The 16993-nt window shown below is 48.1% G+C and overlaps 1 protein-coding gene across 1 annotated transcript in view; it reads right to left on the bottom strand.

Moving 5' to 3' along the window:
* LOC119976468 (zinc-binding protein A33-like) overlaps window positions 1-16993 on the bottom strand; it is a 99174-nt gene that overhangs the window by 5567 nt on the left and 76614 nt on the right. The window contains exons 3-7 of the mRNA XM_038817006.1: window positions 9424-9963; window positions 9238-9333; window positions 8911-9144; window positions 7665-7711; window positions 1360-1475 (exon numbers count right to left, since the gene is read on the bottom strand). Of these exons, the coding sequence (XP_038672934.1) occupies window positions 1360-1475; window positions 7665-7711; window positions 8911-9144; window positions 9238-9333; window positions 9424-9963 (1033 nt within the window). The remainder of the gene's footprint in view (window positions 1-1359; window positions 1476-7664; window positions 7712-8910; window positions 9145-9237; window positions 9334-9423; window positions 9964-16993) is intronic.

The following is a 16993-nucleotide window of genomic DNA, read 5'->3' as shown; positions in this document are numbered from 1 at the left end:
TTTCTCTCGCTTTTTGTTCTGCAAGGGCTATTCTTTCTTTTCCCCACATTTCGCCTTCAAACTGCTTTAATTCTTTTTCACATTAAAGCTTTTTACATTTTTTTCATGTTCAAGCTGCCTGATCTGTAATTGAATTCTTGCCATTTCCAATGATTCTGACTGTGTCTCAGGCAATTTTAAATGTTCAGCTACCGCTGCAATTACATCTTCTTTTCATATTTTGTCAGGCAATGTTAACTGCAATGGTGTTGCCAAATTTAAAAGCCTTTTTTGGTCTCCATTTGTAAGGTACTGCGCGTGACCTTCTCCACCCCCAAAAACACCTGAGCCTCTGAAAGAGCCATTGTCCACAACACACTCCCTATTTAAACTTGAATATAACACCTGAAAAGGAAACACAAATATGCTCACCCCTCACTGTCTTTAAGTTCACTAAGCCAACCCAATCACAAAAGATAGACTTTTATCCCACGAGCATCCAATTTTGTTATGGGCCAGTGTTTAGAAAACTCCAAGGTATATTATGGAGTTCACCTGACCTATAACTGTTTATTTATTTGGCTGGGTTGAGCACAAGAGCTTACCCTTCAGGTGTTATTCAATGGACATCTGAGGCACTTTTAATCAAAAAAAGCTTTATTCTCAGAATTTAGTTAACATTTGTATAAACACACACAGACCCCCCACAACTACAGTAATCTACGTATAACCCTTCATGAATTCCCCCTTAACTATTCCAATCCGATAACAAAATCCAAGTAAAACCAGAAACCCCTTTTCAAAGGTGTGTCCCAGCACACGGCATTCTCACTGGTATAAGACATGTTATTGATACTCTGTTCCTCTTTTCAAACAGCAGGTTTGAATTCCTTCCAGAAAGCAATTATCTCTTTGAAATTACCAAGTAGCCTGGAACAGCTTTTAAAATGAAGATAGAGAAAAAACACTTCTTTCAACCTGTGCAGTTCAAACCAGTCCAAAACTCAAAGTAAAAGTTTAAAAAACTCAGAGCCACAGCTCAGCCCCACCCACACAATGACATCACTGAAGCCATGTGAGAACACAAAAACATTTCTTAAAGGGACACTCCCATGACAATTGACTTATTTAAAGCGAATTGAGTTGTCGGGGGGAAAGAGTTATTTTGTTTTGTTGGGGGGGGTAAGTGGTAAGGAGGCAGATTTGATGGTGGCGGGTTGGAGGATGGGAGGATGGGAGGGACACGGGATGGGTGCGTTGTTGGTTACCTGTTGCCAAGGTTGGCTTTTGTATTTTTGTATATATGAAAAATGCTTTCAATAAAAATATTTTTTTTAAAAACTAGACATATCATAAGGAAAATTAGGATAATCATTTTACCGGGATTAATGAAGTTTATCATTTCTCTCCAAGCTGTGTACTGTAAGGGGCCGTTAAATTTTCCGACAGACAGGGAGACATCACCTTCTGAGAGTGTGTAAATCACATCACTGATCCTGTAAACATTAAACAGTTTATGTTATAAATTCAACTTTGTTAAAATATTGTGAACATACTATGAATGGTCAAGTTATCCCAACATTCCCATCTTTCAGCTCTTTTTGTATTAGAGAGAGTGGGCACAACCTTCTGGTCACGCTGTGCTGGAAAAGCATCTCGCGAAGTGTGGCCGATGAAAGCTGGGAGACCCGCTCCAGGGATCCACCTGGCTTGCAATGCTCGTGAGATTCAACACAATCTCGTGAGACATTGCAAGGAGAATTTTGGCAAATTTGTATATTAAAGCCTTACTCTAATGTGCAGATTCCCGAGATACCCGAGGCTTTGGGATTCAATCCCTTTGCCTCAGGGACCTCGGGCGAGTGCTGTTTGGTCCTGGTCACCACAAACGGGGACCATACGGACCGGTACTCATGGGGGTCCCCAAGGGGATCGGAGGCCTCCAGCTGCATGTGCCACTTGGGTGGAGTGGTGCCCTGGCACTCCTGGTCTGACCTGGGCATGCTGGCAATGACAGCCTGGCAGTGCCATTTGGGTGCCAGGCTGACACTACCAAGGTGCCCAGGTGGAACTGGTAGGAGGACTGTCACAGTGCCAGGTTGGCACTGCCAAGGTGCCAAGCTGGCATTTGTTGCATGTACATGATTAGGTTGGGGTTTTCCATTGTGGGGGACCCTCCCATGTTGCGTTCAGGCTGGGTGGATATCAGGTGCCTCTCGCTACAAGGGGATTTTTGGTGAGCTCAGCTCCCTGTTGTACAAAACGGGGCTATGTGAGGTCTTGGTCACACGTTGCCCGTTTAGGCCCCTTGTTCAAGCCGAGTAGCATTGAATAGCCTTGTGTTTCTCGACACTGCGAGTGCCAGGAAACATGCGGCTAAACGCAGATGCTGTGGGTTTTGTTCCCTTTTGGGAAGCTTGTGCCGAATGTGATAAAGAGTGAAATGTTAATCTTATTCTTATAACTGAGTAAAAGATAAGTTGGAAGTTCAATGCCAAAGAAGAGAAATATCCCAATTTTTAAAAAAAATTTCAATGAAGGGGCTATTTAGCTTGGCCAATCCACCTACCCTGCACATCTTTGGGTTGTGGGGGTGAAACCCACAGGGAGAATGTGCAACTCCACATTAAGAAGTCTTACAACACCAGGTTAAAGTCCAACAGGTTTGTTTCAAACACGAGCTTTCGGAGCACGGCTCCTTCTTCAGGTGAAGAAGGAGCCGTGCTCCGAAAGCTCGTGTTTGAAACAAACCTGTTGGACTTTAACCTGGTGTTGTAAGACTTCTTACTGTGCTCACCCCAGTCCAACGCCGGCATCTCCACATCATAACTCCACATGGACAGTGATCCAGGGTTGGGATTGAACCTGGGACCTCGGCGCCATGAGGCAACAGGGCTAACCCACTGTGCCACCGTGCTGCCCCAGAAGAGAAACATCCTGATGAATAAAACATTCTGTAACCTGTTAACACAGTCGTTACTAAGATGTTACATATTGGGGAGGTTTCCGGGTGCAGTGAGTAGCGTCTCTACCTCTGAGCCACAAACCCAGATTAAACTCCCACTCGAAGACTTGCTGACCAAGGAAAGTGTGTTCAGTATCCCGCCTGTCAAGACTAGGAGAGGTTCATGGCCTACTAGGTGACCAAAAAAAATTGGAGCCTCAGTCATCACTATTGAAAGCTGCTGCCTATAACGTGCATGTAAAGTACATGTTGCCATGGCAACTTGGTCTCCTTGGTGAGCCAGTTTGCTGCACGACAGATGTGGATCCAACTTGCGTCAACACCATTGGGCTGGATCCGTGTCTGGCTGGTATGGATTTGGGATCTTTTCCCTTGGTGGGGTTGTGGTGTTGTGGGTTGGAGATGCCTTTGTGTAGACAACTCAAGAAGATGCCACTTATAACATGACAGGTTTTACATTCAGTCTGCACACTTGCTGCTTTCTAATCAAAACGCTTGAATATTAGAAACCATGTAAACATCAAACATTGAGCATCAGCTTATTCGTCCATAATGTAACATGTGATCCCAAAACGCTCCGAGAATCCTGAACTCCTCAACTTTGATTCCAGTTGCTCAACTATTGGTGGCTGAGCTTTAGTTACATAGTCCCGAAACTGGAATTTCAACCCTAAACCTCTCTGATTGCCCACCCCACTTTCCTCCTGAAAGAGAGACATTGGGATAAGTTCAAAGGAAAAATAACTTTGGAGAGGTTACTGATAGCAGTGTTAAGATTCAAAACAGAGCTATGAAAGCCAACAAAAGGGTACTGTACCTAAATGCTCGTCGTATTCAGAATAAGGTAAATGAGTTGATGCCACCAATCATCGTGAATGACTACGATTTAGTGGCCATTACTGAAACATGGTTAAAGGATGGTCACGACTGGGAGTTAAATATCCAAGGGTATCAAAGTATTCGGAAGGACAGAGTGGATGGTAAGAGAGGTGGTGTAGCTCTGTTATTTGAGAATGACATCCGGGCAGTAGTGAGGGATGACATTGGTGCTATGGAGGATAAGATTGAATCCATTTGGGTGGAAATCAGGAATAGTAAGGCGGAAAAGTCACTGATAGGAGTAGTCTATAGGCCACCAAATAGTAACATTATGGTGTTGTGGGCAATGAATAAAGAAATAACTGATGCATGTAGAAATGGTACAGCAGTTATCATGGGGGATTTTAATCTACAAGTCGATTGGTTTAACCAGGTTGGTCAAGGCAGCCTTGGGGAGGAGTTTATAGAATGTATCCACGATAGTTTCCTGGAACAGTATGTAAAGGAACCTACAAGGGAACAAGCGGTCCTAGATCTTATTCTGTGTAATGAGACAGGATTAACATTGTCAAACGATGTGGAGCACGGAGCTCATCACAGAGCGGGTTGTAATCATCCTCCATCCCATCAACCAGACCTGTTGTCATTGCCAACCCAGTGACCCCGGCCTGTAGCGCCGCAGGTATGTGCAACGGATGGGGTGTTTATGCGGGTCGTTTGGTGGTGTGAGAGGTGAGGGAATGTGGGCCTGGGATGATGGTGTCCATGACACTGGCCAGGAAACCCCCCCCCCTCTCCCCCTCATCAGTGAAACGTGTCACGATGAGAGCGTCCCATGCGCACTGACCCTGGCGGTAGCGTTATGCGGCCTCCCGTGCCTGGCCAGGCCCCATGTCCCGCTCATTGTCCCCTCCTCCCCCTCATCCTCCTCGTCGGACGAGGCCGGGCCTTCATCCTCATCCTCCTCCAGCACATCGTCACTCTGCTGCGCGATGTTGTGGAGGGAGCAGCAGACCATTACGATGCCGGCGACCCTCCTTACCTCGTACTGGTTGGCCTCTCCAGAGCAGTCCAGGCACCTGAAGCGCATCTTCAGGACCCTAAAGCACCTCTCGACAACACCACTGCTCACCGTACAGGCATCATTTTGGCGGGTCTCCGCATCGGTCTGTGTCCTCCATTTAGGCGTCATCAGCCACGACCACAATGGGTAACCACAGCAGCCAGCCCCGCAGCCGGAGGGGGTGCCCCTCGAACATGTCTGGGATCACCGAATGTGCCAGTTTGAACGTGTCATGTACACTGCCCGGGAATTGGGCGCAGACGTGCATAGTACACATCTGATGATCACAGACCAGCTGTATATTCATGGAGTGTTTCCCCTTCCTGTTAGTGAATACGGCCTGTTATCCGCCTTGGCCGTAGGGCGACATGCATCCCATCAATGACCCCCTGGACCATGGGCATCCTGGTGATGGCAGCGAAGCCCACTGCCCAGGCATCCTGGTGGGGTGGTCCACAGGGTACTCGATGTACCACTGGGCATACATGGCGTCAGTGACGACACGGATGCACCTGTGTGCCGATGCCTGTGAGATGCCGGACAGGTCCCCACTCGGCAACTGCAAGGACCCCGTCAGTGCAATTGTCACCTTGACGGCCACCGGGAGCGCGTGTCCTTCCCCATACCCCTGCAGTGCCATGTGTGCCATCATCTGACAGATATGTCTGACAGTCTCCCTGCTCATCCGCAGTCTCTGTCTGCATGCCCGGTCTGGAAGATCTTCGAAGGACATGCAGCACCGGTACATGCGGGGACTCATGTGGCGCCTCCTTGGCACCTCCTCCTCCTCAGCCTGTTGGGTGGCCGGCCTTCCAGCCTGAGCGGCTGCCACCTTCCCCTCTGCAGCCCGCTCCTCTGCTGCAGCCTCTGCCTCCTCCTTGAGATTCCCCCGTTCCCGTTGCCACAGGGCTTCATGCAGGGCAGTGACCATCGCCAAGGCGGCCAGCATCGTAGGTTGATGACCAAAAGCCATTATTGTCTGCAGGGGGTGTAAGGCAAAGATGTTAGCATGGTGCATACAGCCATGCCCATCCAGGTGCTATGGGCTACATGGTGGCTCCTGTTTGGCACCACGGGCCCCACCCATGCATGTTCCCCCCACCCACCGCCTCACTCTGGCCCCGTCGGTGACCCCGGGGCACCATTGGCTGCCACTGCCCTCGCTGGGGTCTGCCGTCGGTGTGGCCTGGGTTGGTGCCCCAGTGGGTGGCTGCCGGTTGGGTGGGGTGGTCAGAGGGGGGGGGGGGGGTGCCCATCCATATGGCCGGTGTCACTTCGCACACCCAGGGGCCGGTGTGGGTGGCCAGCAAGATGGCCACCGTAATGGCGGCCGGTCCTGTGGGAGGGCTCCCCGGCCCCTCAGACCGTCCCCCCTCGCCCCCCCTCCCCTCACCTGGCCCTGGTAGGGCCTCCCCCCACCCCCCACCACAGCCAGCATGGCTGGAAGCCCGTAGACACCCCTCGCCACTTCCTACCTCCTCTCTATGGCTCATCAGTCAGCATGCTAGGTTCACGATTTTTAAAAGCTCATTAGAAACATGCCTTTGGGAAATTGGCCCATCCGAGGTGCTGAATCGCGGAGGCCCTGGAGAATCGAGCATCAGGCCCACTAATGATATGCCTACTGTGCTTTTCAGGCCGTGCGGCTAGCGCCGCATTTATGTCAGGTTTGGGGGGCCGGAAAATCCCAATTTGGCGTCAAACCGGTATCTACAGCGATTTTGGCGTTGGAAGCTATTCTCCACCCGATCGACATTCCCGATTTCAGAGTCGGCTAACGGCTTTGACAAAGAGTCATCGGACTCCAAACTTTAGCTCTTTCCTCTCCCGACAGATGCTGCCAGACCTGCTGAGATTTTCCAACATTTTCTCTTTCATTACACATTGTAATACACAGCGCCAGTTCTTTGGAGACAGAAAGAACATGGACATGCATTGTGTCTGTTTCAGAAAAACAAAATAAGCGACAGCCATTAATTTGTTGGTTCATTCTTCAGGGCAATGCCGTGACCAATCAGTGTTAAGCTGTCTGTTTTAAATTTGAAACAATGCTTGGAAGTTAACTATCAGTCACCATCAACTTCTGCATTCACCATGGTAATTCCTCTATCAATCAAAGTGCACCTCACAACTAATTAGCCCTCTCTTACATCCAGTATAAATTTATTTAGATTTGCATTCCTGCAAAATGTCGGGATGCTTGCAAGACAAAAAATGTTTATTTTTCAGCATTACTCAAGTTCATTACTGCCAAACAACTATCTTTTTTTGTCCTGTAAGGTGCCGTCTACAACCACTCACTGCCATCTGTATTCATATCTCCTTAGGTGCAGCACATTGCAATTTCCTAACATGTTAAAGGCGCTATATAATTACAAATTGTTGTTGTAGTGGCTGTTCTCAGGACAGAGCAAGGTTGCATTCCAATATAAAAATAGAAGCCGGTTCTCCTTTAAGGTGAGGCTCTCTCGGGTCTGTCAGGTGCAATGCAGCTGTTTGAATGACCCACACCTGGGAAACCTAGGCCGTGTGTCTCCCTCAGAGTCAGGGGGAAGGTCACTACCTCACAGGCAGACTGCAGATTGTAAATCATCACTGCAGGTCCTGGGACAGGGCTGTGCTTTTAAACATGTCAAATCTTGACTTTTAATATAATATTGGAGACAAGTCATTAATCACATCGATAAAACTTGTTACTAATGAAAACACTGGCACATTTATCACAAACTGAGTTATTGTCATCTAACTTATAACCGTTTTAAAATCTAATGTTGGCACTCGAAGTAGGAAAGAAATCCACTGACAATCAGATCAACATAATTGAGATGTTTTTCTTACAGAATCGTAAAGATAATGTCCCACCTTCTCTTTCGATGAACTCCCTCCTGAAATAAATAAATCACAAATAGTGAGGATGATGGTAATAGATTTCAGGAGGTGTCAGACAGGATGGTGAATGAATAGACACAGGGACATAAATTATTCAACACAGAAATATAAAGTGATGTATTTGAGAACATACAGTGCAGAAGGAGGCCATTCGGCCCATTGAGTCTGCACCGACCCACTTAAGCCCTCACTTCCACTCTATCCCCGTAACCCAATAATCCCTCCTAACCTTTTTTTTGGCCACTAAGGGCAATTTATCATGGCCACTCCTCCTAACAAGCACGTCTTTGGACTGTGGGAGGAAACCGGAGCACCCGGAGGAAACCCACGCAGACACGGGTAGAACGTGCAGACTCCGCACAGGCAGAGACCTAGCAGGGAATCAAACCTGGGATCCTGGCGCTGTGAAGCCACAGTGCTATCCCCATGTGCTACCGTGCTGTCCATTTTGAAAGGAAGAACGAAGAAAGGTCATCCTAATCAGAATTTAAAAGGAATACAGCAACGGACAAAATAGGGGGAACAAATACACAAATCTTCAAAATAATTGTGAATAAGAGATAAGAAAATTATTCAGCCAATGAATTGCGATTCACTGGAATGAGCTGACTGACATGGTGCAGATACCAGGTTGAATGCTAATTTTCAGAAGGGATTTGGAGATATATTTGTGAAGGGTACAATTGCCCCCAATCTGGGTAAAGAGCCGGGACAGTGGGACTAATTGGAGATCTCTATCACAGACCCGGTACAGATAAGATGGAGCGAATTGTTTCCCCCTGTGCTGGAGAATTGATGATATTATGAAGATCATCTTTGTGTCAGATACTGGAACTCAACATCAATCCCGCTCACAGACTCTGACTCTCACACCCACCGTATTAGACACACCCACACACTTACAACATGGGAATGGAACTGAATGACAATGTCAATTTCAGGAGAAAAGTACACTAATGGACCAAGGAAATAATTGCAAACATGTATCAAGATGGGGACAACTCATTTCCGGGAGGTTCCGGTATTCCTGAGATTCTGCAGATTGTGTGGGAGTGTTTAGTTCACTGACAACAGCTTAAACCCCCAGAAATGGTCACAAAGGTGGTTTAATAAATTCTATATTTATTTCACAATTATCATCCTTATTTTGTGACTGTGAAGTTTCACCGAACTGACCCGCAATATATTCCCTCACCTTCAGAAATATCAGCTCGTCTTTTTGCTCCATCTGTTTCTGCAACTTTGAGATCTTCTCCTCAATAGAATTTAAATTCTCCTGAATCTCTCGAAGGTTTTTCTCCATTGTTTCTAGAATCCTCTCCTCTTCTTCCCTGAGATCTCTGAGTAAACGCTGCTCTTTCTCAGTGAGAATCTGGTGCATTTTACTGAATTCGGATGTGATGTGGGTCTGCAGACTGCTCGACTGTTCCTACCAAATGAAATGTGAAACATAATTAATGTCCCGCGATAAAGGGAACAAAACTAACCGAGATCCCAGAAAATCAGCACAGGGAGACCTTACCCTAACTTCAGAAATCTTCCCTTTCTGTTCCAGTTCCGTTTGTAGAACCGCCGATTTCTTCTCTGTGAGAGAATTTAAGGAAGATTTCACCCGACCCTGGGATTGGGAGAGAAAATCACAGAATGAAAATGTTGGAGCAGGAAAATGTGATAAAACTAACAGTTTATTAAATATTTTTTCTTTTACTTTGAGTATTTCAGCAGCTTTTTTAATCGGCACAAAGTTGTGAGATTTGTGTTCCTGCGAATCTTTACAAATCAGACAGATCAATTTCTTGTCAGTTTCACAAAACAGCTTCAGTTCTTCCTGATGTTCCTCACAGTGAAGTTTACTTTCCTTCTCTTTCGGATTTAGCTTTAATTTTCGAGCTTTCTCGGCCAGATTCCCTAAGGCCCGATTTGTCCTGAGGTTTCTTTCTGGAAACTCCTCTCCACATTCCGGGCAGTTTATCTCCTTCTTTTCCCAACACTGGGTGATGCAGGAGCGGCAGAAGTTGTGTCCACAATCCAGTATTACCGGATCAGTGAAGAAATCGAGACAAATGGGACAAATTGTCTCCTCCGTCCAACTCTCTGCTTCTTGTCTGGAAGCCATGTTCACTCTCAGCACTTCCTGATGTAAACCGGTTTGAAATTTGGATGTTACCGCATTCCTGAACACCTTCAGTTCCGCATTTCCCTCGATGAGGTTTACTACAATACTCCGATAATTATTATTAAAAGCTATTTACTGCCCTGTCGACTTTTTCACAGACAAATAAAAACCTTCATACGTTGAAGGACAAACGGGTTTAACACGGAGAGGGGATTGAACCCTGGCTGCGACGGTAAGATCCACGGGGTGTTGGCAGGAGGGAGGAGGTGGAGATGGGTGGGGACTGATATTGCATTGCCCTCTGCTCCATACTGAACTTGTTGCCGAAGACTAAACCCTCTGGTAAACACAGGCGGAGATCCTTGTTCAAAAATATATTTTAATCCAAATAATTCAGAAAATTCCACAAACATATAAATCACACTCCGATCTATGAAAAAGATTTGCCTTTTCAAATAAACGAATTATAACGCCAAACAAAACCCCCAGTAACCCCAACCCACCCTCCCCCACCCCTAAATTGCTGGTAACAAACACATTTTTAAAGAACGGATTCCACCTTGAGTGAGACCCTTCCTCTGACCCCCTGAGGGAATGCTGGAGTTTCCTGGCGGCAGGAACTCTGCCACGTCCCCAACCACACTGAAACCCTGGGTGGTCCCGCCGACCTCCAACCAAGTGGGATTTGATGTGGAGATGCCGGGGTTGGACTGGGGTGGGCACAGTAAGATGTCTTTCTGTTGGACTTTCTGTTGGACTTTAAGCTGGTGTTCCGCGACTTCTTCCAAGGAGGATTTGTCACCGGGAAACCAGAGAATCCGACTTCTCCTCTGGAGGCTCCGGCAAATTGAACACCCCAAAAATCGTCACCAATGGGCACTGCCCCAGCCCCTCTCCCCCTCTCCGCAGTGCGGAGAATCGGCACCATTGGAGCCGACGTGGTTGGCGCGGCACCAGTCGCGGGTTGCTCTACGTGGCCTGCCTGCCGATTCTCCGGCATGGATGGGCCGAGTGGCCATAGGCAAAGAGCCGAATCCCAACGCCGCCGTTCTAACCTGCTCTGAGCTGGCGGGACCTCCGCGTGTAAGGGTCGGGTGGCGGCCTGTGGGGGGGGGGGGGTGTCCTACCCCAGGGGGACCTCCAATGTTGCCTGGCCCGTGATCGGGACCCATCAATCCACAGGCCAGCCTCTCTGGCTGGGGGCTTCCTTTCCTATGCCCCTGTAGCCCTGCGCCATGTTGCACGGGGCCAGCATGTTGAAGGAGCCCACTGCGCTTGCTCGGATCCCACGGTGCCCAATTCGCACCGGGATCTGCAGTTGGAGCAGCGTGAACCGCTCCAGCACCATGGTGGCCCCATTTTGGGGCCAGAATTAGATGTGGGAGTGGCCCGTTCATGCCCCGTTTACAACGGTGTTTACGACAGCATGAACACTCAGCCGCAGGATTGGAGAATCCCGCCGATGATCTCAGAAACTGAGGCCCAGAACTCGACCAATTTCAGGCAGGATCAGAACATATGCTCCTGATTCACTTAAACGCATCTCACACCTATCGTCCACATCAGGGAAGATCCCACTCATCCGCCCTCTGGTCATGTGAGCCCTATGGACAACTTTGAATGATATCAGGATCGGCCTGGCACGAGAGAAAGTCACGTTTACCCGATACATAATCTTACTCCACCCCCCCACCCCCATTAGTACCAAGCCCTGTTCTTCCTCCCACTTCCCCTTTATTGTTGCTAATGGAGGCTTCCCCATCTCCAGCAACCACCCATATATATCCGAGATCCTCCCTTCCCACAACTCATCGAGTGATATCATCCATCCATCAATGTATGACTCGGCAATGGGGGAAAGAAGGGAGTCCTTTGTGAGCAAAGTCCCTCACCTGCCTGCACCTAAATCTGCTCCCCCCCCTCGGGAGTTTGTATTTTTCCTTCAACTGCTCCAGTCCCTTGAATGTACCCTTCACAAACAAATCGCTAATCCTCTCGATACCCTCCCTCTTCCAAATCCTGTACTTTGCATCTATCCCTGACGGTGCAAGTCTATCATTTTCGCAAATTGCCCCCAATCTGAAATGCCGCCTCAATTGATTCCACATTTTAAGGGATGCCACCACTACCTGGCCAGGAGAACGGGTTGGGGGAGGCAGTAATCAATACCTTAAAACATGACCCAACACAGGAAGTCTCCTCCATTTGTCCCCATCCCAACCCCCGCCGCACTTTCTCTATATTCACGGCGGGTAATTCATTAAATTTGGTAACACCAACCAGCTGAACACCGTCTCCTCTGGAGAAAGGCTCTCCAAATCCTGGGTGTCTTACCTGCTCACACAAAGGCTGAAATTAGCTTATCCACCCTAACAAAAGAAGCTTTGGGGAAGACCTGGAGAGACTAGAACACGAATAGGAGCCTCGTAGAATGTTCATTTTGATCGTCTGTACTCTACCCACCAGGGAGGGTGGGCGAGCATCCCACCTCTTCAAGTCCCCTTTCACCCCTCTCCACCACACTCAACGAGTTCAGTTTGTGCATCAAGGTCCAATCATGAGCCACCTGAATACCGAGAATCTGAATTTCATCATGGCAGCTTGAACGAGTGCTTCCCGAGTCCACTCTTCCACAGGGAGTTTACCGGAAGTACCTCACTCTTGGTCACGTTACGTTTGTACCCTGAGAAGGATCCATAATTCCTTAACAGCCCCATAATCTTCCCCATCCACCTTCATGGAAACTTAAATTTTTTTTTAGAGATCCCGGCTCTGGGTCACTGTCCGTGTGGAGTTTGCACATTCTCCCCTTGTCTGGGTTTCACTCCCCCAACCCAAAGATGTGCAGGATAGGTGGATTGGCCACGCTAAATTGCCCTTTAATTGGAAAAAATAATTGGGTACTCTAAATTTTTTTTTTAATACATTTTTTTTAAGAGTACCCAATTATTTTTTTTCCAATTAAGGGGCAATTTAGTGTAGCCAATGCACCTAATCTGCAAATCTTTTGGGTCGTGGGGATGAGACCCATGCAGACAAGGGTAGAATGTGTAAACTCCACACAGACAGTGGCCCAGGGCCGGGATCAAACCCGGGTCTTCAGCGCCGAAGGGCCTTCATAGAAACATACATAGAAAATAGAAGCAGGAGGAGGCCATTTGGCCCTTCGAGTCTGCTCCGCCATTTATTATGATCATGGTTGCTCATCAAGTTCAATACCCAGATCCCGTCTTCCCCCATATCACGATCCCTTTCGCCCCAAGAGCTAAATCTAATTCCTTCTTGAAATTACACAATGTTTTCACCTCAAATACTTTCTGTGGTGGTGAATTCCACAAATTCACCACTCTCAGGGTGAAGAAATCTCTCCTCACCTCAGTCTTAAAAGGTTTACCCCTTGTCCTCAACTCATCGCTCCCTAATTCTGAATTACCCCACCATCGGGAACATTCTTTCTGAACCTACCCCTTCTAATCCCATTAGAATTTTATACGTTTCTATGAGATCCCCCCTCACTCTTCAATGAATCTAATCGGGAATTAGTCTCTGCTTATATGACAGCGTTCAGCAAAGAAATGGGTCTGTTAGACCCGCACTCCACCGGATCCTTATCCTTCTTTAGGATCAGGGAATTGGACGCCTGCGCCAGGGTAGCCAACAATTCCCCCTGCAGTAAAGTGTCACTGTACATCCCCAATACATGTCATGCCAGGAATGCTGCAATTTGCTTATAAAATTCCACTGGAAAACCTTTTGGCCCCGGTGCCGTCTCCGATTGCACAGAACCATCTCCAGCACCAATAGCACCTCCCACCCTTGTCCCCTCCTCCTCTCCTCCAGCAGGAAGTCCAGCCCATCAAAGAATTGTTCCATCTCCGAGCTCTCCACCCGGGGATTGAACCTACACCGCTCCTGGTAAAATGCCTTAAATGCACCATTGCTTTTGACTGGACACCACCAGCCACAGCCCCCTGCCCCCTCTCCCCTCTGTAGAACAGTACAGCACAGAACAGGCCCTTCGGCCCTCAATGTTGTGCCGAGCAATGATCACCCTACTTAAACCCACGTAACCCGTATACCCGTAACCCAACAATCCCCCCATTAACCTTACACTACGGGCAATTTTAGCATGGCCAATCCACATCTTTGGACTGTGGGAGGAAACCGGAGCACCCGGAGGAAACCCACGCACACACGGGGAGGACGTGCAGACTCCACACAGACAGTGACCCAGCCGGGAATTGAAACTGGGACCCTGGAGCTGTGAAGCATTGATGCTAACCACCATGCTACCGTGAGGCCCCTCATCTGTGTTCACGGTTACAATCACTCAGCATTAAAAACTAAGAGGCAGAATATTCAAGGAGTCATTTTTGATGAAAAGTATGGAGATCTTTCCAGGAATTGGGCCTATGAGGGAAAATTTATTTGCAAGAAAGCCTTGCATTCATACAACGCCTGTCTCAACCTCTGGGTGTCCCAGGCCTGTCAAAGGCCACAAAGTATCTCCAACGTGTAGACAGTGTTATCATAGTCATAGATTTTTCAATCTATCGTGTCTGCACCAGCCAGCAAGAAGCGATCTATCCTAATCCCATTTTCCAGCTCTTGGTCCGTAGCATTGTGTGTTCTGACATTGCAAATGTTCATCGAAATGCTTCTTAAATGTTGTGAGGGTTCCAGCCTCTACCCCCCTTTCAGGCAGCGAGTTCCAGATTCCCACCACCCTCTGGGTGAAAATGTGTTCCCTCACATCCTCTCTAAATGACCTGGTACTTTGGTCCAATCTTTGTCTCCTGGTTATTCACCCTTCTACTAAGGGGAAATGTTTCTTCCCATGTACCCTGTGTCCCTCATAATTTAATACACCTCAACCAGTTCCCCCTCAGCCTTCTCTGCTCAATAATAATAAATAAATAAATAATCACTTATTGTAACAAGTAGGCTTCAATTAAGTTACTGTGAAAAGCTCACAGTCGCCACATTCCGGCGCCTGTTCAGGGAGGCTGGTACGGGAAAGAGGCGGGATCCCCTGTCCTGACGCTCCCATTTACTGGTGTGGCGCCCCCTCCGGCAGCGGGAATCTCAGTCCCAGGAGCCAGCCAATGAGGTTTCCCATTGTGGGCAACCCCCACGCTGTTGGGAAATCCATGGGTGTGGGTGCGCTGCCGGTAAAACTGAGGTTCCGCCAATGGAGAATCCAGCCCACAATGTATCATTGAGAGGCCAGGTTCAGGCAGAGAAACTGCCTGTTACAATTCAAGCTCTATTCTGCGATATGTAACAGGGAACCATTGTGATAGCCCAGTATGTCTGCTGATAGCAATGGGGAGAAAACATGAATGATGGCAACACCCCAGATAATGGATTACTGATATTTACTAATTTCGAGAAACATACGTGCCTTTGCAATGATTGGATAGTTTAATTAAGTATGCGGATCTTTAATATGATTGGTTAATTATTTTATATACTATGCATGATGTAACCTTAATCGACAGTCATAATTAGATATAGATAACTCGTAACAAATGATTGGTATATGCTAATTTCTCATAATCATATATTGAGGTATAACTATCTGTATTATCATTAAATCGGGACTTTTGGTGTCCGAATGGGAATATCGAAAGTCCTCGCAATAGCTTGAGAAATAAAAACTAGTTTTGTAACTCTAAAAGTCTTCGTCTGGTCTCTGAAGAGAGTAAGGGTGAAGTACACTACAGTCAAATAGCTGGTCAATTTTTCCCTCTTCAATTTGGTGCCGTGACTCGGATTGACTTGGGCTGGTGGTGGAGACATGACTCCGCTCTGGTCAGTATTATCTTTTCCTGATTATAGTCGTGACCGGGAACTGCCCCTGACCAACAGCCTTTCAAAAAAGGGTGAATCTGGACTGAGAGTAGACCAGAGGAAGGGAGTGGAGGGGACGCCCCTGAAGTTGAAGTGGCCGCAGGGCGGGCGGTGGGGGGGGGGGGGGGGGGTGAGAGGGGTCGATATCTCTTCACTTCACACGAAAATATCGAAAGGTCATTGACTAAATGCAGAAACAGGGCTGGGTTCCCACAGACCTCGGAGCAAACCACAGCCACTGGGAAGGTTGGGAGACTGGGCCAAACCCCTCTCCCTATAATACTTGTGAACAGTCAGGGGCTCCCGGAAAATTGACCCCGACGGCACCTTATCACCGGGTGACCACGCCAGGCAGAGGCTAAGCCGGGAGGGCAAAGAACAGATACTGCTGTTCTCCCTTTCACCACTAAGGGGCGCCAGATGCTGCTCGCCGCTTTACCCTCTGAATAAAAGGGACAACAATCTAGACTTCTGGAACAAACTCGAGGAGCTCAGAGAAGCCACTTCTTAGCACCACGGGATGTGCATTCATCAGGAAAGGTCAAAATTGATCGGGCTACTTGGGAGAAACTGGATGGAAGAATTAAGAGAGGGATTTACTTGACAGAGGATTCGGGTGACGGGGTCAGGGTTGAAGAGCTCAAGGAGGCTGTTCACTGGGCATTGGTCCTGGGGATTAAACAAAAGAAAGGCGAGTCACCCTCAGAGTTTGCAGAATGAAAATGGGGGGATTTCCCGGAGTCATGGGGAGAGAGGGAATCAGAGCGGGATGATCAAATCTCCCTCAGTCTGATTAAGGAGGGGCTCAGTGATGACCACCAGGAGATTTTAAACACTGGTTTGGTCACTTTGGAAACCTATAATGGATGCCTGATGTGGGCAGAGAATTTAGAGCAGGAACAAGGGAATAATAACAGCAGCGAGAGGGGATCCCCTGTAGAAATAGCTGCAGTGGCGCCCCTGGCGGTTGCCACCTGCCACCGCTGCGGTAAGAAGGGACATCGAGCAAGGGGTGGCCATAAAACAACTGGAGGTAATAAAGTGAAGCTGCAGGAAGTTTGTGTGAATTGGGAGAGACAGGGTGAGGACAAGGCGGAATGTTGGGGTAAAAGAGGAGGAATGCAAGGGGCAGATCCCAAACAGCAGGAAGGTCAGAGAGGATCAGACCCCGTCTCCCGCCATCAGCTGCCCAGGAGATTAGACTGAATAGGAAAAGAATAGGTGGCCTGGGCCCCCGGTGCTGGGGGCAGTAAGGAGCCCGGGATGGTTATTGAGGTGGTGTTAGGGAGCCGGCATTGCAGAATGTTAA

Source organism: Scyliorhinus canicula, chromosome 13, assembly GCF_902713615.1.
Source record: "Scyliorhinus canicula chromosome 13, sScyCan1.1, whole genome shotgun sequence".
NCBI lineage: Eukaryota > Metazoa > Chordata > Chondrichthyes > Carcharhiniformes > Scyliorhinidae > Scyliorhinus > Scyliorhinus canicula.
The sequence above is the reverse complement of the archived record's forward strand: the minus strand, read 5'-3'. Positions and strand labels throughout refer to the sequence as shown.